The sequence below is a fragment of the Larimichthys crocea genome, unplaced genomic scaffold (genome assembly GCF_000972845.2).
Source record: "Larimichthys crocea isolate SSNF unplaced genomic scaffold, L_crocea_2.0 scaffold249, whole genome shotgun sequence".
NCBI classification, from domain to species: Eukaryota; Metazoa; Chordata; class Actinopteri; family Sciaenidae; genus Larimichthys; species Larimichthys crocea.
In genome coordinates, this window is record NW_020853301.1 from 26,304 (window position 1) to 47,875 (window position 21,572).

The 21,572-nt window shown below is 41.6% G+C and overlaps 1 protein-coding gene and 1 long non-coding RNA gene across 2 annotated transcripts in view; one reads left to right on the top strand and one right to left on the bottom strand.

Moving 5' to 3' along the window:
• The window catches only part of LOC113744850 (centromere-associated protein E-like), a 22,030-nt gene extending 4,276 nt beyond the window's left edge, over positions 1-17,754 (top strand). Inside the window, exons 12-13 of the mRNA XM_027275912.1 lie at positions 8,822-8,828; positions 17,727-17,754. Of these exons, the coding sequence (XP_027131713.1) occupies positions 8,822-8,828; positions 17,727-17,754 (35 nt within the window). The remainder of the gene's footprint in view (positions 1-8,821; positions 8,829-17,726) is intronic.
• On the bottom strand, positions 13,405-14,847 carry LOC113744853 (uncharacterized). The gene is made up of 2 exons (XR_003461876.1): positions 14,526-14,847; positions 13,405-13,639 (listed from the first exon to the last, which is right to left on the bottom strand). It is a non-coding gene; the product is annotated as an uncharacterized LOC113744853 (long non-coding RNA).
• Positions 17,755-21,572: the final 3,818 nt, after the last annotated feature.

A 21,572-nucleotide genomic window follows, 5' to 3' on the forward strand; every position in this document is an offset into this window, starting at 1 on the left:
GATCTGACTCTAGAGACCTAACACCGGACCAGGCTGCACAAAACTAGGGCCTCTTACCATTAAACTGCAATATATGGTTGGGGAACCACACCTGCATTCCAAGAGGTTTTGAAACAGGTTGTTACTTGGGCCAAAAACTATTTTTTGAACCCTATATTCAAAACCTAATTTTACCTACATCTGTATATGCATAATGCGAAAAAAAGTGTAGTATAATTGAAAAACCGCTCGGTAGGTTACTGTTTATAACTGATTTAGCAAAACGTTATAGGGCAATTTCAAGCATTACATCAATACTTGCAGAATCTACCGTGTCGGCAGAGTATAGCACTTCATCTGCTTTCATCTAAATCTCATGGCCACTTATTCCAATTGACATTTCATAATCCGCTCTAGTGAATGGGGAAATTGGATTGAAGACATTGGGAGTTATGGACGAAGGCATCTTTTGGACAAGCCACACCGTTATGAGATTCGATGCGAGCAATGTATATCAATCATTAGATGAGGGCGAATTGTTTTGGCACTAGAGTTTGAGAAACTTCACCTGCTACCTCTATCACCGCCTTGTTGATTTAGGTTTGGCTGCTCACGTTATTTATGGAAGAAAAATGACCCGCAGGAGAAGAAACCTATACCTCATCCTGTTTTTTTCTCATCAGAGGTTTTACATGTGCGCCTCCCTGGGAAATTCTTGTAATTAACATTCCCACAATTTACAATCTGGTTCAATTTTCCCAATTGCAGTTTGGTGGAAACACACCAGCTTCATGAGGTTCAACATAGTTACGTAGTGTGAAATGTACTTTCATTACCCTGCGCACTCAACTCCGGCTTAAATCAAGCTTTGCTTTATTCATGCGTTTTCCACGACCATTAATTGGGAGAAAAAATCAAGGGTGAGCCTTTTTACCATTTCAGTCCCAACTTGTGTGGTGTCAAAGGGGGGACTATCCCTGTTGGAAATTGGTCTCCCCATTAAACACCTCATGAGGGACTTAGTCCTGTTGTTGCGCTTGGGTGTTCGGATGGAATTAACCACAATAGGCATGCATCAGGCCATTTTAGGCCTTGTTGTCAGCACTGTTTGGTCAAAACCGATCTTTGTAATTGGCGTTCATTCTCTCACTTGACCAGAACTTTTAGCAGACACTAACAACTGTTCACGCTCCTTCTTTCCTTGTCCGAGGCCTAAACCCCATTTTGGAATCGATCTGTTACAACTATCAAAATATTGTAGCCTGTGACCAACTTGGCATTGTACAAAGTCTATTGCCAAATTACAAAGGGACCTGTTGTAGGTTCCAGTGGTTCCATGCTCACTGTTGCTATTCTTCTTTTCTGGTCTGTTGCCATGTCATACAATGTACAGTCTTTGTGAGACTGTGTAATGCCTTGGTGCAAACCTTGTGACAGAATAACATCATTTTTATTTTTTTTTTTTCACCCCTCTTCCGACTTTGTGGTCCATTGTGCCACACGTGCCAAGACATGTAGGAGACGCTCTTGGCAAACTTCGGTCGCCCATCCGGGGTGGAGGGAGGGAAAGGGCCAGGCCCCAAGCAAGACTCCGATCAACTGCCCAACTTTTACGCAACAAAGACTTCTCTCCCTTGTCATCAGCGTTATTTTGCCATTTTCAGACATCATTAGCGAAGGGTAACGGAAATGGATTAACGGTTGATGTGGAGTATATTGAACCTCTCATTTTCCCATAATTTTCCAACTCATGCTCAGCGCCGATGCGTATCGCGAGTCGTTGTTAGATAGTGGCCAACTTACCGAAGCAAAGTATGCCGGCTCTACAAGATGCATACAGCTCCGCTACTTGGCTGAAGTTCCATGGGCAACGATCTGCTTCAATGACTCCCAAATGCATTTACTACTGCCATTAACCACCACTGTACTTCTCAGATGGTTGCTAAGCCGAGCCCATGGTTATACAGAAACCCATATCAGAATTTGGTTATCGGTGTTTGCAGCAGATCTGGCTGGGAGATTGTGCACATTTCAATAAGGGCGATACAGTCTGCTTCACCACTGATCAATCAATGGTAGCAGAGTAGCTGGATTTATTTGGAGGTGATCGCTTTAAAGCTATGTGGGACTTGAAAGAATTATTTCCTCGTAAACTGAGCGAACCTGCTTGCCGTCATGTTTGTGTTGCGGATTGTGTCAAAATGTGTTAATCCCGCATGTGGAAGTGCACGACACAGTCCTGAGCCAGTACAATGGTGAAGAAGAGATCGATTTGTTGATCAAATGGCAACAGTGGCCACTGCTCTTAGACAACCTGGCAAACACGAACCGAGACCCATACAGGGTCAGACGAGAGGAGTAGTACGCAAACGGGACGATAATGAGAACATGTTTTTGTACCAGATGCCAGTGTGGTGTGAAGCATCTCTCTCATGCCATTTTGTAGATGGAACGGCTGATGTATAGTAGGCAACCCAAGCTGGAAGCCATGGTTGAGACCCATTTTTTAGGATATGAAAGGCTCTTTGTGCATAGAGTCCATAGTTGAAGTCAAAATCCAGTGTCTGCAGTAAATTAGCCATCCCCAGAAAGAGAGCATCTGTTTCTTGGTTGTGGGGGGAGGCATGTTAACTAGCAGTTTCACCCTCTCCGGTACAAAAGGCATTCCATCCTTCCAGAACATGACCCAAATATGTCACCACGCGTCACAGAAATTGCAACTTTGCCAGTGACGCTCTGTGAACCACCACTCGGCCAGTCTTGTTGTTAGCAGCAAGATAGGTCTGTGTGGCAAGCTTCTTTTGATGGAGAGCTCTAGGAGGTCATCAGCGTTACTGCAGAGAGTGGGCCACCCTGGCATGGAGCCCATCTAGATTCTCTTTTTACCGCCGCCTCATACACGTGGGACTCTCTACCATGGGACCTGCAGCAAACCCTGCCACGTTGTATTGCTTACCTTTGAATGTGAATCAAAACAGATACTGGCTCTCTGGATGCAACGGTATCGAGAACAATGCGAACTCAGCTCAACACGACTGTAGTGCGTGGAGTTAGGTGGTAAAGAAGTAAATCGCTTTGTGTCAGGCACAATTGGTACTGCAGCGTACCCGCCTATAATATTTAAAAAATACGCTTTTGCCGTCCTCCCCACGACACCGCATTCATCAGGTCGATTTGCTTTGGGAATTGGTAAAATGGCAGTGTTACATGGGCTGGTGGTGTGAACTAGCACGTCTGCTCCAATAGAGCTGAATGACTTTGTGAGGGAATTGTGTTGTGTTGTCTAATCCTAGGTAGCTTACTTAGCATAGGCCTTAAGTTTACTTATGTGGCGGCGCCGAATTTTTTTTTACACAAACCCACCTGATTCTTAATGTTTAGCCCACAAAATGATGGAACCTCAGACAATCTTCAGAAGGAGGTCCATATGTGCGGAAGAGGTGGCTGATGATTCCAAATTGTGACTCAGTAACGATATGTTCATCTAAAGATGACATATGACATATACAGTTCCTCCCCTAAATGCACTGCTTGGTTTGTGCCTGGCACTGAGCCACCATGTGTCCAAGGTGTTTCACTCACCGCCAGGCTGCGGTATACCTAGAGAGTTAAATGCTGCTGCAGCAATGACATGCAAAAGAGGCCCATTGTAGACATCAAATCGTCACATGCTGGAGATGATGGCAATTTCTTAATATTCTGAAACAAGTTGAAACTGGGAAGCATCTTTAAAAACCTATCAATTCCCAGAATACAACTGTCTCGTTCTCTGCAAAAACTGAATGCTTTAGAGCGGCTTTTCCAGGGTGGCAGGGTCAAAACCATCCACCTGGGGTGCACTGAATAGTAGCATGCAATTTACAAAGCAGGATCCCTCCCATTGAGATTAATTGGGCTTTACAGATATTAGAAAAAGAATGCATCACTTCAATCCTCAACCGTTATTTTAGTCCTCTAAGATAACGGTTCCGGAACGGGAACCCCGGAGGAAACGCTTACAAGTGTTGATGATTGGATGTAGGTGTGCATACATGATCTCTGCAGAGTTTTTATTTAGTAGAAATAGTTGCTCCACTATCTACCAAAAATTTCAACGGTTCTTTCCATTAACTTGAACGGGCAATTATCGGGTCTTCGGCTGGATTACTAGAAAGTTGAATATTTTGCAGCTTTGAATATGAAAATGGTTTTTCTGATCCCGCCCCTCCCCTGGCCATCCCTCTGTTGATTGTAATATGTTGGTGCCACGTAAGGCAGCTTGTTGGGTGGGGCTTTGGGAGCGCAGGAAATGACGTAGTCCTTGTGGAGCGGGGGTGGGGGGGGGGGGGGTGGGGGGGGGTGGGGGGGGGGCGGGGGGGGGGGGGGGGGGGGGGTGGGGGGGGGGGGGGGGGGGGGGGGGGTGGGGGGGGGGCGGGGGGGGGGGGGGGGTGGTGGGGGTGCGGGTGGGGGGGGGGGGGGGGGGGGGTGGGGGGGGGGGGGGGGGGGGGGTGGGGGGTGGGGGGCGGTGGGGGGGGGGGGGGGTGGGTTAAGGCCGAAATATGTAGTGGCTTGTTGTTTGTTCTGGTATTGGATTTATTCCGACGCCGACGACGCCCGCTCTTCCACTCTTTAGCCCAATGTCCCGCTGCCCCACTTGTGACAATTTCACGTTTCGGATTCTCCTGTTTTTGTTATTGTTTGACCACCCTGCTGTGTAACCTATGAATTTATTTTGAGCTGGGGCCGCCTCTATTATCCATGCGAGAAAACATCATCCTATGCATACATTATTTTGTTTATAGTTGGACTCAGTCGGTGGTTGCTCCCTCAGGGGGACTGCTAGTTTGTAAGCGGCTTGAACCTTCGGTCTTAGATTTTGCACAAAAAAATTTGCACCGTGGACATTCATGTTCTCTCGCTTTATTCCAGCCTTAATCTCCCATGTTTGTATGGGAATCTCTGAATGAATTATGGCACGCACTCTCTTGCCTTCTTGACACAGTGAATACCTTTGAAAAGTCAGTACGTTTCGTGCACATTGGTTCTTGCATTTTTGCTTCCACATTTAACCAATCAGTCAAGGTTTTGTTTGGGGCCCCTGGCCACCCCCAACAGCTTCAGGGAAAAACAAAACTCATTCTTACACATGATCCTTCGGTTTTGTATGTAAATCGGACCAATTTTTGAACATCAGGTATCAGACAAAGCTATAAAACCATTACATACTTGTTCTAGCCAAACAATATTCTCTGGCTTGTAATTGGTTGGAGCTCTGCTTTTCTATCTATGATTCAGATTGAGTCCATGGTTTACAGACTGCCTGTGCTGCCAATCATTATTTTAGGAGCATTATGGAGAAGCGTGATCTTCTGGTAGGGGCTCATGATGTTATTTTTCGTTATTTTTGTATTTTATTTTTTGTTGCCTCTCCCATCCGTGTGTTTTCAGTAAAAAGCCTCGTTTTGTTTTGGTTTCACAGCCTGGACCTCCTGTCACAAGGGTCTGTGTAGTCTCCTCCCTCTGGGCCTGGCCGTTCTCCTTCGGAGTCTGATTCACTTGACTTGTTCTGTTGTCTACTTATCGTCTCTGTCTGGACCCTGATGTTTTTCTAAGTCTCTCTGTCCCTCTCATTTTATCTCTCTTTTTCTTGCCTGATTCTCTCTTTTTCTCTGAGCTGTCTCTCCATCTTTTCCTGTTGCTTTCTTGCCGTATTTTCCGCGCGCCTGAGCTGCCCTTGCCCTCTCCTCAGCAGCCTGTCTCTGTCTGTTCCTTTGTTCCGTGGCCTTTTCTGACCCTTTCTTTTCATGCAGCTGCTTTAGGATAAACTCATCATCTGCTTTAGTTTGTGAGTGCTTGGTTGTTCATCTATCTCAGATTGCAAGAGGGCCTTGTATTTGAAAGTTGCGGTAAAGACAGAGATCGTTTTTTCCTGTTTTTGTTGTTCCGGCAGTGTTATCCCGCCCCTCGGCTAAAAATCTTCAACCAAATCACGAGGCGCTGGGAATCTTGGCTGGCGCTTGCCCGCCCCTCCATCATAGCTTTTTGCACATTTTCCAACTTTATCAACATGTTGCTGCTTTATCTTAGCCATTTCTTAAAGCTGTAGTATCAAACTCGCTTCTAGGCACTGAAGAGGCAGAACACACTTTTTTTTTTGCAGTCAGAGTATCTCACACATCTTCGTCATGTATCAGATCATCGCGTCCATTCTCGCCACTTCTTTCTTGAGATCACGTTCACTCTCGTCCCATCCGCACCACAGATCCTTTCATAGTGACACAGTCACACTCTCACATTCGCATACACTCATTCTATGCTATTCGCGAGCAGTACAGGATGTTCCTCCACTAGCCCAGCTTCACATTTCATCTCAGCACCGTGCAGCTTCCTCTCATTCTATCTTCTCTTCTCCCTCCGCGCTTACATGCCCCCGTTACGTCTCATATTCACAACATACGAGACACCGTTGACAGGAAACACGCAAATCATTATTCACAATATAAACATCTAATCATCCATTTCTTTGTATAGCCCTACACAAAGGGTTTCACAATATCAACGTACATTGTTGCATCACGTAGTTGCTTTACTACCATCGTACAGCGTGCAGCTTTCCCTAATCCCTTTTTTTGCATGACACCCCATCTTCGTCCTGCTACTAATCCCTAATGCGCATCCCCGATCGTGACCGGCAAAATCGACCAAAAAACCCCTTAACAGGGAAAAAAATGTGGGCGAAGCTACCACCAGGACACACGCACGCACGAGGCGGGGGATCCCTCTCCCAGGACGGACAGACCGTGGCAATGGACTGTTACGGTTGTTTTACACCGATACACACCATCAACACAAACCATTTGTTACAATGGATCTGATAAAATGACCAATAATTATAATGAATGATAAAACTGATTAAGTATAGATATGGTAGTAATAATGACAGTTAATAATATAATGTAGGGGGGTCATGCAAGGATAACAGCAGCAGCCACGATCCACGAGAACCTGCTGACGACAGGCACAGAAAACTCCGGGGAGGAAGTGGTTCTTAACATGCATTATGAGACATGTCACAGCTGAGGAGATATGGACGAGATATGGAGAATAAGAGATATAGATATATATGAGAGAGAGAGGCGCTATAGAGAAATATAGAGAGATTATTCGAGAGAGCGATGATTTACAGAGAGAGAGAGAGAGAGGGAGTTGGAGGAGAGAGAGAAGAGAGAGAGAGAGGCGAGAGAGAGAGAGAAAGAGAAATCCCACCTTTAGTCTAACGATGAGGTCCAGTGGCACAGCGGCGAAAACATTGCTTGAATTGTGATATCTGGTCAGATTGTTTATTGTATTGTGCCTGCTCCGGCATTGCTGCATATCAATGACCCGTTGACCATCTAACTTCATTGTTAGTTCTTTGATCTTCTTACAGAAAGATGTTTTGTCTTTGATTTTAGCTTTCGCTGCGTCAGTTTGCATATTTCAGGTTTGTCTACTGCTTGGACCGATCATTACCCATTCTTCTCTTGCGCCGTTAAGTAGACATTACCACATACGACAAACGATTTCAAACCAACAATACAGCAGCATCCAACGGTCCGTCTCCACACCTTTCTAACTACAGCAGTGGTGATCTAAGGTGAAAGGACGGGAAAAATGTAGTTATTTTTCTCTCCCAGTTTTGTTATACACATTTAAAATCACGCTTCCAAGGACCACAGATCCCCAATCTGATTCAACCGAAGGGTGTTATTTAAAATCCCCGGAAAATGTCTTTTCTATAGTTTTAAACCTAGGTGGGTCTCTCTGTGCCGAGTGCAGCCCGAAACTGCCCCAGCAAAGCGGTGGGTCATAACCCAAACCTGCCCCCCATCGATCCACACACTGTACACTGCTCTGAATTATTGTTACGCTCCATTATTTCATGTTCGTTTATTTTTTTACACCATTGTCAGCTTTCTTGATTTCTCACTTTAAATCAATATGCCGAATTGAACATCTAACTGGGATGTTTGTATGACACATACGTTCCAAACAAAGCCAGAGGTTTCAGCCAGGACATTGTCCCCAAGACACTGAAGCTCCTGACCCCCTGGTGGGTCTTAGATGTTTTTATATTCCAGGCAAATTAAATACACACATAGTTTTTTATGATTTCGTCAAACGCAGACATGGTAAGGCATAGTAATAAAACTTTGCACTTACCACGTCTTTGTTCTGTTGAAATCCTGTTCGTGACGCCAATTGTTGTGGAGAAATTGCTGAAGTCAAAGGTCAATGGTGAGGTCAGGAGGGAAGAAAGTGTTCAGGAGCCTCTGATGTCTTATGCTGTATTATTTATTGATGCTTGATCAAGGAGAACTAGAGACACTCTCAAAGTACATCTGAAGTGCTTGAGTCCGTCTTGCATTCTGATGAACTCGTGATGGTGCATATACTTTAAACCCCTGTGTCTGGAGACACAGATGTCTGTTTACGCAGATTGGAATGGCAATAACAAGCTATCTATTGTGTCTAGGAAGGCAGCAACAGGCTTCTTCGACCCTGGCCACCACAGTGTTGAGATACAGTGGCACCTAGTCAAAGACAAACAATTAGTACTGCCGAGTGACCTGGTGTAACCTAAGGATAGAAAATTCCATAACACAACAGCATCCACAGGTGACTAAGACAGTAATTGCAATTCCTACCTATGGTGTAAGTGGCTGTTTTATTTATTACTTACATGGGTGTTGAGAGTAGCACTTGAAGTGGACCCTCCCACCTTGGAGAACTTCTTCCGTTTAAGCGTTTTGGTAAATACCCAATCTCCTGGCTTCACAGGTGTCTCTTGGTCGAGGTCCGGCTCTGTGGGTGAGAGAACTGTAGACACAGTTTCTTTGTTCTTCAACATTTTGCTCATATAATCTACAATTGTTTCTGTCCATTCTGTGTCATCTCCCTTGAAGTTAATCAAAGGTACTCTATAAGGTCTACCATACAAAATTTCAAAAGGTGACAGTCCTGTATTATTAGGTTGTATGTGAAGACTCAGCATTGCTGCTGGCAAACAGGTTACCCATCCTTTTCCTGTCTCGTCCATGGCTTTCCTAAGTTTAGCCTTGATTGTACCATTTGCTCTTTCCAGTAGTCCTGCTGATTGTGGATGATAAGAACAATGATATTTCATTTTAATGGAAAACAGTTGACTCAGTTTATCAATTACATCATTTCTGAAATGTGGTCCATTATCACTATATATGATTTCTGGAAATCCAAATCTTGGTGCAATATGTGTTGCTAAAACTTTAGCTATTGTTATTGCATCATTTCGTGTGGTTGGAATAACTTCAATCCATTTTGAGTATAAGTCTATGATCACTAGACAATATTTTTTATTTTCACATTTGTTTAATTCAATGAAATCCATGCATATCGTATGAAATGGATATTGAGCATTAGGCATTTTACCTGGTCTTGGTCTTAATCTGCCTTGGGCATTCTTCTTTCCACACACTAGACATGGTGCACAAAATTGTTTTGCGTAATTTTGGAATCCATATGCTGTATATATTTTATTTATTAGCTCATACATCCACCCTGTTGACGCATGAGTCAATCCATGAGTCAATACTGCTGCAAATCGAAATAAATTCTTTGGAAGTATGTACTTGCCCTCTGGTCATTTCCATAAGTCATTTTCAGACAATGTCGCCCCCCTGTTCGCCCAAGATCGTTTTTCTGATTCAGGTCATGGTCAATGTGTGTGATCTCTTCAGCCGTGTATATGTCTTGGTATTCTTGTCTAGCAGCAGCTTTCTTCGCTTCCTCGTCTGCTTTGCGATTTCCTTGTGAAACTAACTCTGTTTCTGTCATGTGGGCTGCACACTTACATACTGCTACCTGAAGTGGCAGTTGTACAGCTTTTAATAAGGCTAAAATCAGATTTGTATGCAAAATCGATTTACCTGTGGATGTAATCATACCTCTATTTTTCCACTGTTGTGCAAAAACATGTAAGGTATTAAAAGCATATGCACTATCAGTATAGACAGTTATTCTCTTTCCTGCTCATAATTTACATGCTTCAGTTAGTGCAATCAGTTCTGCTGCTTGTGCTGAGAGGTGGGGTGCGAGTGCTCTAGATTTTAACACTTTTTCTATAGTTACCACTGCTTATCCACTACTTTTAGTCTCATCCGGGTTCTTTTTGCATGATCCATCTACAAGCATCACTACATCTGGATTTTGTAACGCCACGTCAGTTAAATCCGCTCTTGGCAACACTTTTTCTGTTGTTTCAGCCACACAATCATGTTTAGCGCCTTCTGTTTCATTTGGTAGTAGCGTTGCTGGATTTAAGATTGTACACCTTTCAATAGTTAGATGAGGCTGAGAGAGTTGGACAGTCATACAGTTTAGATGTCTAGCTGGAGACATGAAGGATATTTTTGACTGTGTCAGTAGAGCATCTACAGCATGTGACACCTTCAGTGTTAATGGATGTAATAAGACAATTGTAGCTGAACTCTGTATTGCTAAGGCTGCAGCCTGTACAGCTTGCAGACACTGCGGCATTGCTCTGGCTATTGGGTCTAATTTAGACGAATAGTATGCTACGGGTCTAAGTTTTCCTCCAAAAGGTTGGGTTAACACACTGGTCATAAATCCACTTCTACCATCACACATTTGTATAAATGCTTTCTTATAGTCTGGGAGTGCTAAAACTCCTGAACTTACTAGTAATTGTTTTACTTGTACAAACGCATGTTCTCCCTCTGGAGTCCATGTGATCACATCATTAGCTGCCATAGGTTGATCATAGATAAGCATTTGAAGTGGATGTGTTACTTCAGCATAATTTGCAATCCATGCTCTACAGAAGTTAGTCATTCCCAAAAAAGACATCATTTGGTTTTTTGTCTGTGGTTTGGGTGCATATAATATTGCAGTTTTCCTATTTTGTCTGTGGTTTGGGTGCATGTAATATTGCAGTTTTCCTATTTTCATTTAGATGTTTACCTTCAAGAGAGATATTGAAACCTAGATATTTCACTACTTGTTTCCATAATTGCAATTTATTTTTGCTTACCTTATGGCCCTGTTCTGCTAAGTATTTTAATAGAGCAACAGTGTCAGTTTTGCAATCCTGTTTATTTTCTGAGGCCAGCAAAATATCATCAACATACAATAATAGCTGGCTTCCTCTTGGGGGAGTAAATTGTGCTAAGTTAGATGACATTGCCATTGAAAAGATGGTCGGACTTTCACAATATCCTTGGGGGAGTCTTGTGAATGTATACTTTTTCCTCTATACTGGAATGCAAACCAAAATTGATCATCCTCGTGAAGTGGTATAGAGAAAAATGCATTAGCTAAATCTATCACTGTAAAATAATTTAGCTTTTGGATTGAGTTCATATAACAGAGTGTGTGGGTCTGGTACAAGGGGAGCATGTGGTATTACCGCTTTGTTTACCGCTTGCAAATCCTGTACCATCCTCCATCCTGTTGATGGGGCGGCTTTCTTTACAGGAAACAAAGGACTATTGCATGCGGCATTTGGACACTCTCTAATAACTCCTGCACTCAATAAATCTTGTATTATTGGTGCGATTCCTTCTTCAGCTTCTGGTTTAAGTGGATACTGTCTCTGATATGGTCTGTAAGAGCCTTTTGGAGTTATTCTAATTGGTTGTACCCCCTTAATGGGTCCCACATCAGCTGACCCCTTGGACCACAACTCCTGGGGTAAATTGGTTAGCTCTAACTCCTCTTCAGCAGTTAAAGTGTATCAATCGGTGATGGGGTTTAGGCTAGTTTCTCCACTGAGATGTACAGCTTTGACTGCTTGTGTGACCCAGTTCAAATGGGTGCAATACACGTTCAATTTAGGTGCGAACAGCACTCTCCCCCCCACTTCTTTCCATTCACAGTTTGATCTTTTTATTTTTTAAATAAACCCTCCCAAATCTCTCCACTGTGAATGGGTCGGTTTTGAACACCAGATGTGTGGTGTGAGACCCCCCCGTAAACAGTTTAATTTCTGGTTTCTGGAGACTCATCGTGCAAGCACAATTTCCTTTTTTGTCCCAGTATAGTTCAGTAAGAGTTACTTTACAGCTGGGCTCCTTAAAGCTGGGCGGCTGTGGCTCACAGGCAGAGCGGGTCGTCCACTAATCAGATGATCGGCGGTTCGATCCCCGGCTCCTGCGGTCTGCATGTCGAAGTGTCCTTGGGCAAGACACTGAACCCCAAATTGCTCCCGAAGGCTGTGCCATCGGTGTGTGAATGTGTATGAATGGTTAGCTCCGCAAACTGATGAGCAGTTGGCACCTTGCATGGTTAGCTCCGCAGTTGGCACCTTGCATGGTAGCAGTTGGCACCTTGCATGGTAGCCAATGCCATCAGTGTGTGAATGGGGTGAATGAGATATGTAGTGTAGAGCGCTTTGAGTGGTCGGAGGACTAGAAAGGCGCTATATAAGTACAGTCCATTTACCGTTTAAAGAATTTGTCATGATATTCTTTGTCTGGTCCGCGCTCGTGCCGATAGTACTGATAGTAACTGTTCGGGTGTATGTGTTTCAACATTTTTCATCTCAGCAAAAGGAAAGGTTATGCTACTTGGTCCTGTTTGAATTAAATCTAAACTGTACCAGTAGTTCAATGTTAGTCCTTCGCGCACAAATGTTTCTACTTCGTCCTCGTCATCGCTGTCTGCTGTTTTTGGATTTACACGGCACGCTTTCATACCAAAACCACTTCAGTCTGGTACTACTGTTATCCCTAGTTTTGTCATCATATCCCTCCCTAAGAGGTTAACGGGGCACAGTTGTGAAAATGCCACTGAGGCCAGTATGCTTTTCTTTGTTTTAGGATCACTTATTTTTAGTGGTTTGGTCAAAGGTTCAATAGTTACATGCCCTGTGGCTGACCTGACTCTCAAACCGCTATTTAGCTGCAAAGGAAAATTATCCAGTATCACACAAGAAAGTTATTGTTTTTCCTTGCACTTCTAATTTTATCCATGGTTTTGTTCCTTCCTGTGATAGTAAAATCTCAGCTGTCTGTAACGATAGAATCTCATCTACCTCTGCCTCATCATCTGTTGCTGTGCTTGTGTCTGTGATGTCATCTACCTCCGAGTGTGTGTGTGTGGGTGTATGTGTGTGTGTCTGCATGACCTGCTTCTGGAGTTAGTCATGCGGCGTGATCCTTTTCTCTCCTGTCCTGCAAGGGCTCCGCTCCTTTGCCTCCTCCCGCTCTCCGGCCTCCCCTCCTCCCTTTCTTCCTTGGAGCTTTGCAATCTCTCGCATAATGTCCAAATTTTCCACAATTGTAGCATGAATCCTTGTCCATTTTTCCGCTCTCACTACATCCACGTCCTCTGCCCATCCCGTGATTATCTCGGAAGAAAAGTTCACCAGCGTTATTATCATAGCACAAAAATGCATTTGTATCTTTTTTCTTTTTTTGCTTCAATTGTTTCTTCTGCATGAATTGCATAATCAATGGTTCTCTGCAATCCTTCATTTTTCCAAGCAATCAGATGTTTCCTTATGAACTGACTGATTTCTGGTCTGAATCCAATCATGAGTGCATTTTTGGTGGCGGAGCAGTTGGTGGTGCAGGAGGAGGAGGTCGAGGCACGGGATAAGGCGGAGGATCCAGACGGAGCCCATATGGCACGTACTCGTCATCACCTTGAAAACAAGACAGGATATATGTTAGTTTGTTTTTTTTCGCTGCTCTGTTGAGCTTCCTTCTGTTCACTTGCATTTTCTTCTCTTTTAGCAACTTTCTCTTCTCCTTCTATTTTCTTTCTCTGAATACCGGCTTGTCTGGCCCTAGCTTCTATCAGCCACAACTTGGCCTGTACCAGTCCTTCTTTTCTTGACTTACCTTTTCTCCTTCTCACTAATAGCTTTCACCAACTCTTCACCTTCTTCTACATCTAATGTTCCTACAAAGTCATACTTCTCCTGCCATCTCTTAAGGTATTTAACATTATCAGGATTCAAGTTTCCATACATTTGGCATCTCCACTCTATTTTATGACTCTGACAGCTACCCATTTTGAGGGTTTAAAAAGTTTATTCTTGTTATTATTTTACTTCTCTTATGGTCCGATCAGCAAAATATGTGGACTTTTTATTTTACTGAGACACTGTTAATAGCTATTACTATACTTAATTTATTCATTTATTTTTATTTATTATTATTATTATTATTATTATTATTATTATTATTATTATTATTTTCTTTTCTTTTTTTTCCTTCTATGTAGAATTTATCTCTATTTTAGATATCTATATAGAAAACACAAAAGCATGCTTTTTTATCTGAGTCCTAGACTCACAGTATTACCTTTAAGTTTTTGGCTTACAAGCAACACTATACTGACGAAGTCCCTGACTTCTCTGACGTCTTTTTGTTTACTCAGGCCTGAAGGATCAAGTTTTCCAATTGTCGTTCCAAAGACATTACCTCCTAGTCCCTGACTAAGGTCTCTCCTCCAAGTTCCCAACTGAACTGAGCTCTCTAAGTTCCCAACTGAACTCTCTGGCCAGTGAACAAAATTTAACTTACCCTTTTGTTTTCTCAGGCTTGTGAGTCCGTCTCCTTTCTTTTTTTTGTGTGGTTGGCCCCGTCACTGCCCCCTCTCTCAGCTGGTCCTGGCCCATGCCAAAACGGGGTTTTAGGAACCTCGTGGCGGTTTTCAGTCAATACACCTGCAGGTTTTTTCCAGTGCCGTTGCTTTCAGAGGAGAACAAATATTGGGGCCCCACGTTGCGCACCAAAATTTTACGAGAATTTTTTTTAAGAAGAACCTTTGAATAAGGAGGACTGGATTCAGAGTATCAAAGTTGAATTAAGTTGAATTTAATATTCTTGTACAAGAAGGAGCAGTTAACAGTGCAACACACAAGAGGGTTACTGTCAGGTGGTTCTTATACAATTCTTTCTCAACATGGGCTGTCTCTGACATCTTCCAACTAACAATTTCCTTTTTTGGTTTTCCCCTTAGTAATGAGCATTATGTTTCTTGTCCAAAATGATACTTCCCTTAACCTGTCTCTCTTGCCCTTGAACAATTTTTAATTACCTTTCCCTGCCAGCTTCAGCAAACACATGCTAGATAAGGGAAGTACACGAGCTTTGCAAAAGACAAAATACACACACACACACCACAAAACATCTGCAGCCCAGTACAATCCTAATTTTTATAACAGTTGCCATTTCTGCTATATAGTGAAAGGGGAGGGTCCACCTGCAGTGAAGAAGCTGCTAGAGCTGGAATTGACATTGTAATACCACAACATACAGTATAATATAATATATATAATATATATATATATATATATTATATATATATATAGATATATATATATATATTATATATATCTATATATATATATATTAGGTTAGTAATCGCGATTAATCTATCAATAAATGTATCAATAAATTAAATGCATTTTTCTGAGACTGAAGCTTATAATGAATATTTATTTATGTAAAATGATCAAATTAATGTAGAATAAACTCAGATAAAGTATATGAAATTCATTCATGTTATTGGCTTAAGGTGCACATATGCACAGTGCAAACAGAAAAAAGCCAGAATGAGAAAATATACTGAGGAGTGCCACACTCCTGTAGTGTAGACTGGGTGTTTTGCTTTGAGGTGATATGTTAAAGTCGTGTTACTTCTGTGGAATTTAAATTCGGCTTTGCAAACTGTGCAAATTGCCTTGTTTTTGTCCAACGAGCCTTCGGGCAACTTTTTAAAATGAAATGTTCCCCCTAAAAATCTGTCCTTATCCATCTTTACACCACAGACTCTCCTTTAGTTAGGATAGATCATAGACATATATGCACAGACTCTCCTTTAGTTAGGATAGATCATAGACATATATACACAGACTCTCCTTTAGTTAGGATAGATCATAGACATATATACACAGACTCTCCTTTAGTTAGGATAGATCATAGACATATATACACAGACTCTCCTTTAGTTAGGATAGATCATAGACATATATACACAGACGCCTCACTGAGCAGGTTGGTCCGTTGCTGCGATACGTTAACGTGTCCGCCATATTGGATGTGGCAGATCTGCCCGTAAACTAAAACAAGCAGGGCCGGTTTTAGCTATGGGCAATGTGGGCGACCGCCCAGGGCGCAGTCTCCGTGAGGGCTTTAAGTTAATGCCTCTTATACACCCATTCACACACACACTAATATATCTGGGAAACAAAGCTCTACTTTGCCACATCCAAAATGGCGGCCGCCACCGGAAGTAAACAAAACCACGTTAATTGCGTTAATTTTTTTTAACGTGTTAATTCTTTAAAATTAATCGACAAAATTAACGCGTTAATTTTGACAGCACTAAGGTCTTATTCATATGTGCTTCCTATTAAATCATTAGTTTTATGTTTGAACAGGTCCATCTGGGGATAAAATACTTTCTGCCTGAATTGACTGAGTTAAAACTGTCATCAGATAGCTAGGAAGTACAAGTCCTTTCCCTAGCACCTTTTACGACTCTTTTACAACAGCTTCCAATCTGTTTTTTTAAACATTACTTCAGTGATGCCAAAAAGATGATGTTATTAATTACCCCCCATGTAAAAAAAAACAAAATACCTAATGAAAATATACCCCAAATGAAATATGGGCGACTATGCTCTCTTTGAGAACAGAGAACCAAAAATAAATAAATAAATAAAAAAAATTGCTCGATGCCAAACCCTTTCAGAGATTTATTCAATGCATTGGGAAGCAATTATGTGGTTTTTGACAAATGGATTTAAACAATTTAGCTATTTTTTCATACTGGGATAATGAAAATTCATTATTTGAACAGTGGTTGGGGGTTGAAGAAGCTTGTGGGTAAAAGGGGAGCTGTGTATCATAAGTGGTTCTGCAGATGTCCTTTAATCATTTCACAGACAGCCAGAGACGGGAGCAGGGATGTTTGAGCAGATGGTGTGTTGGTTAGCCTGTGGAGAACAGGGAGTAGAAGCAATGCTATCAGTATGTTATGTATATCATGGTACACTTTTGATCGGATTGATATAAATTTATTTTAATTTATACATACTGTAATATTCCAGACATAGATGGAAATTATTCAGGAAGTAGAATTCCTCTGTCTGAAATATTTTTAGGTCAGGCACTATTTGCTTCATTATTAAAAGGATGAGGCATGTGTTTTTAATCTGCTGGCAGTGTGGCACTAGGTCTGTGATTTCCATTGTTGCAAAATGCAACCACCAAGACTCTTTCAAGAGCTGGATCCCCCTGAAATAAGTAGCTGGCTAAAGAAGCTTTTTCTCAACAGAAGACTTCACCAAAAGACATTTAAAGGACTTTGAGAGTACAAGGGAGATTATCTGTCTGATGAACTGTTTGGCCTGGATGCCTAGCACTACATCTGGTGAAAATTACTGCTCATCACCATTATAACCTACTGTGAGACATGGTAATGGCAGTGCAGCCTCATGCCATGGGGGTGCTACTGCTTCCTCACAGTTGGAACAGGAGGGTGAGTGGAAGGGATTGCAAGCTGCAACTACACTGCTAGATGTGAATTAAATCCTACACACTGGTCCTATAAAGATAAGGTTCAAGTTCATGGGTGATGTAATGAACACTGAATGCGGCCTCTATGGGCACCTAGTTCAGCTTCAGGCTATTAAATGATAGGCCATTCAGGCTTTAAATGTATCTGGTCCATGCTAAACCAGAAGCAGGTTTCCACTTACACAGATAAGTGGACAGGCAGACTGTTCAGCCAAATACAGTTTAGATGTGTAAATAAAGTAAAATGCTCTAATCTACAGTTGTTTGGCTTTATGTATTCTATACAGTTCAATGTACATCAGTGTCTTTTACAAAATAATGATGTGTAAGATGTTTCACATATATTTTTCCTGGCTTATCCCCTCATCATTATAGCTAAACTATGCCAAAAGTAAAATTGATGATAAAAACATATCTGACATAGAACCTTTTAACATCGACCCCATGCTATAAAACTGCCCCATGAGAAACCTATGCCTCTGTACCCTGAACCTGATACCCAAAACAGATACTGAGATATACGGTAAATCATGGCTTTAAGCTTAGAGACATGTTATGTAAAGACAAACAGGCTATTGAGTGCCCCCATCTCTGTCAAAAAGGGTGGTTTGATGATTCTTTAGTTGTGGATAAATTGCTGAAGTCAAAGGTCAATGGTGCGGTCAGGAGGGGAGAAAGTGTTCAGGAGCCTCTGATGTCTTCTGTTGTAATATTTATTGAAGCTTGGCCACAAGTGTTTCATGCTGGTGGTAAGACTTTAAACCTCTACAGACCAAAAATACTATACACCCAGAACTAGTCAAAGAGAAGGTATTTACCCATGTTAGTGTTATTGTCAACACATTCTAGTCTGGAGCTACTGTTGTTTCTTTATGTTAAAGAAACGCCAACGGCAAGCTATCTATTATGTTTAAGAGGACAACATTCAGGATCCTGTGTCACCTAAGGATAGAAAATGCTATAACAACTATGATTTTCATTCTGTATCAAATTTGCATATTAAGGCAAAAACTCCAGGGTGAAAATGTCTTAAAATAAAAACAAGTTAGCTGTTTTACTATAGTGCCTTATTAAGAGAGATCAAAAGTTGATTAAAAAATATTGTTCAATCAAGAAACTTCCAAGTTTATTGAGTATGTACTTATTTCATTAGTTTCAAATTTTATGGAATAAAGTTGTACAAATAGATATGTTGATATTTTGTTATCTGTTTTCTTGGGACAACATTTAGAACACTGTATCTTGTTTCCTCTGTGTATATTTTCTGTTCTCCAGGAATGCTTCATTAGGAACAGTGGGCTTAATGCTCCCACAGTATGGGTGGGCTCACAGACCCTTTTTAGGCCTAGGCTCAGTTCAAACATAATAATTCCCAGGTCCTGGGAACCATCTATCACAGTACTACAGTACACCATGTGGTGGACACTGGCTTATTAAACACTGTTTTGTTCTCTGTGAATTTTGTGGCATTCATTCAGAAGTGGATGAAAATTTTCCAAGAAAATAAGATGAACACACATCTGTGTAAGCTGAAAATATTTCAGTGTATACAAAGAATTTGCACTTAAATCACAAAGAGTCAGAAGCTGGGCTGGACACACACACACACACACACACACACACACACACACACACACACACACTGTGTGCCTTAGACCTTAACATCACAGCTCCTCCACACTACACGCATGAAAAAGTTGTCCACAGATATTCAGATATTCAAATTTAATATATAGAAATAAACCATATAAAAGTAGTACTGAAAGAAATTATGTCTAACAGTGTTATATGAAAGGCTTTGTTCTAGAATGAAGGTGCAAAATGTAGTTTGGAAAATGCAAAGTTAAAAAAAACGAAAAGTTTTATGTCATTTATTTATTAATCTTTTTCTGGGGAAAGAAGCTGCTCTGAGGTCTAGTGTTACAGCAGCAGATAATACTGTATTGTTTGCCAGAAGGCAGCAGGGTGAAAAGCCTGTGGCTGGGGTGGCTATTGTTTTTTAGTATTTTTTGGTTTCTGCAGAGGCACATCACCTCACTAATGCTTGGTAGATGGGTACCAATGATATTCTTGAAAACTTTGCACAGGAATTGGGCCCCCTTAAGGCATTACAGACATTTCTGAGCTTTCTCTATAGGGGTTGGAGATTTGTGATGTCTATGACAGGTTCCCTTTGATCGTGATTCCCAGGAACACTTGATCCTCACTGTTCACCTGTAAAATTAATGTAATGATGACATTGCCTAGCTGCTTGGCACATCTTCTTAGTACACATTCATGGATGTCATCGGGGCCAGCAGCTTTGCCTACATTCATTTAAATCATGGGTTTTCTTATATCCGCTGTGAATACAGACAGTGGACGTTCCTCAGACTTGGAGATCAAAGGGAGCAGAGTGTGTTGAGTATAAGATCATCAGGGAAGTTGGTCTTACACATGATGGTGGAGCTTCTAGTTTTGTAGTCCATGATGGTCTGGATCACGTGCCACATATCTTTTGTTGTTGGTATTGAGGTTTCTCTCGAGTTTCTGCTGATGTCTCTGCTTTGTCTCTCTTCAGTCTTACGCAGGCTATTGTCACCTGACAGCCTTTTTTGGCTCTGGATAGAGCTCTCGATTCATTCAGACTTTCTTGTTGGAGAATAATTTTATGGTTCTTGTGTTCATCACATCAACATATTTCTTCCTGTATGATGTTGCTGTTGATGTTCTCCTGGATGATATCTAAACACGTGCCAGTTGTGCACTGTGAACAGTCCTGTAGAGTTGCTGTAGTTTTATCTGTAGATGCTGTTCCTTCTGCTGGTTTGACCCTTTAAATCATTTAAAAATAAGACTTCAGGAGAAACAGGACAATAGTCTGTTTGGCCAGATTGATAGCATGGGAGGGTTTTGTAGCTGCCAGAAATAGTTACGTAGATGGTCTAGGATATTTTCTTCCATGCTGATGTGGAATCTAGGTCAAACAAATACTATGAAAATACTGTCTGCTTTTGTTATGTGACTGCAGATGATCTCTTACAATTTGCATTTGGAGGCTGTAAACAGCACCAAAAAACATCTGGTGAATCTGGGAAGAGCCACCATTCTGTTCACATTACTGCTGCTCTTATGTCATCTTCAGAGACTTTTGGAGTTTGCACTTGTGTTTCAAGAAACCTTGCATTCTGAAAGTGCAGTGTCTAGTGGGTTAATACCATGATACTACTACTAGTACTATGATATGGAAGAATTATCCTATCTTTATTCAAGAGCGTAGATTTTCAGTTTGAGAGCATGATTTCTCCTTCTTGTGCTCAGATTTATTCTCCTCATGTTCACATGTTGTGGTCGTATTTCTACTGCTTTCTTTCAAAATGTTTGCTTGGACTAAAAATCACATGCTTGTTCTCACATTTGGCGGGTATATGGTCTGTTTGTAAAACTGCTTCTCTCTTAAAATACACCAATTTACCATATTAGCCAGCTGTTTGAATCGTCACCTATTTAAGACGCCAGCTTATTTATGTATAATTAATCTAAGTAATCCTTAAAAGAGTTATTGTAGTTTAGATTTTTTATAATTTTATATTAACGGGATATATTTTATATATTATAAATACTCTTAATGGAACAGCAGTGTTATGATAGTCGAATGGGTAAGTACATTCCTACCTACTGAATTTTGAACCATGGGATGCCAGTTCACATCCCGACCACCGCACTCTTGCTGCATGTCATATTATGATTTTAACCTTCTGAGGACGGATTGGGCGAATCCGCCCAAAATGTTTAACGATATAACGATTTATTATACAGAGATGCTGTTTTTTGCACTGTTTTCCTGAGATTCCGCTGAAGACGGAGATGTGGGGTGTGAGATGTGTCTGTCCGACACTTCCTCGTTATTTTATGCCACCGCATAAAAGACCAATCGAAAAATAGATGTTCAGCCGACTTACATACACACTCAACAGATGGACAACCATTACTAGGTAGACTAGTTTCTCTTTCAACCAATCAGTGGCTGGTATCTATGACGTATTCTAGCCAATCAAAGGACTC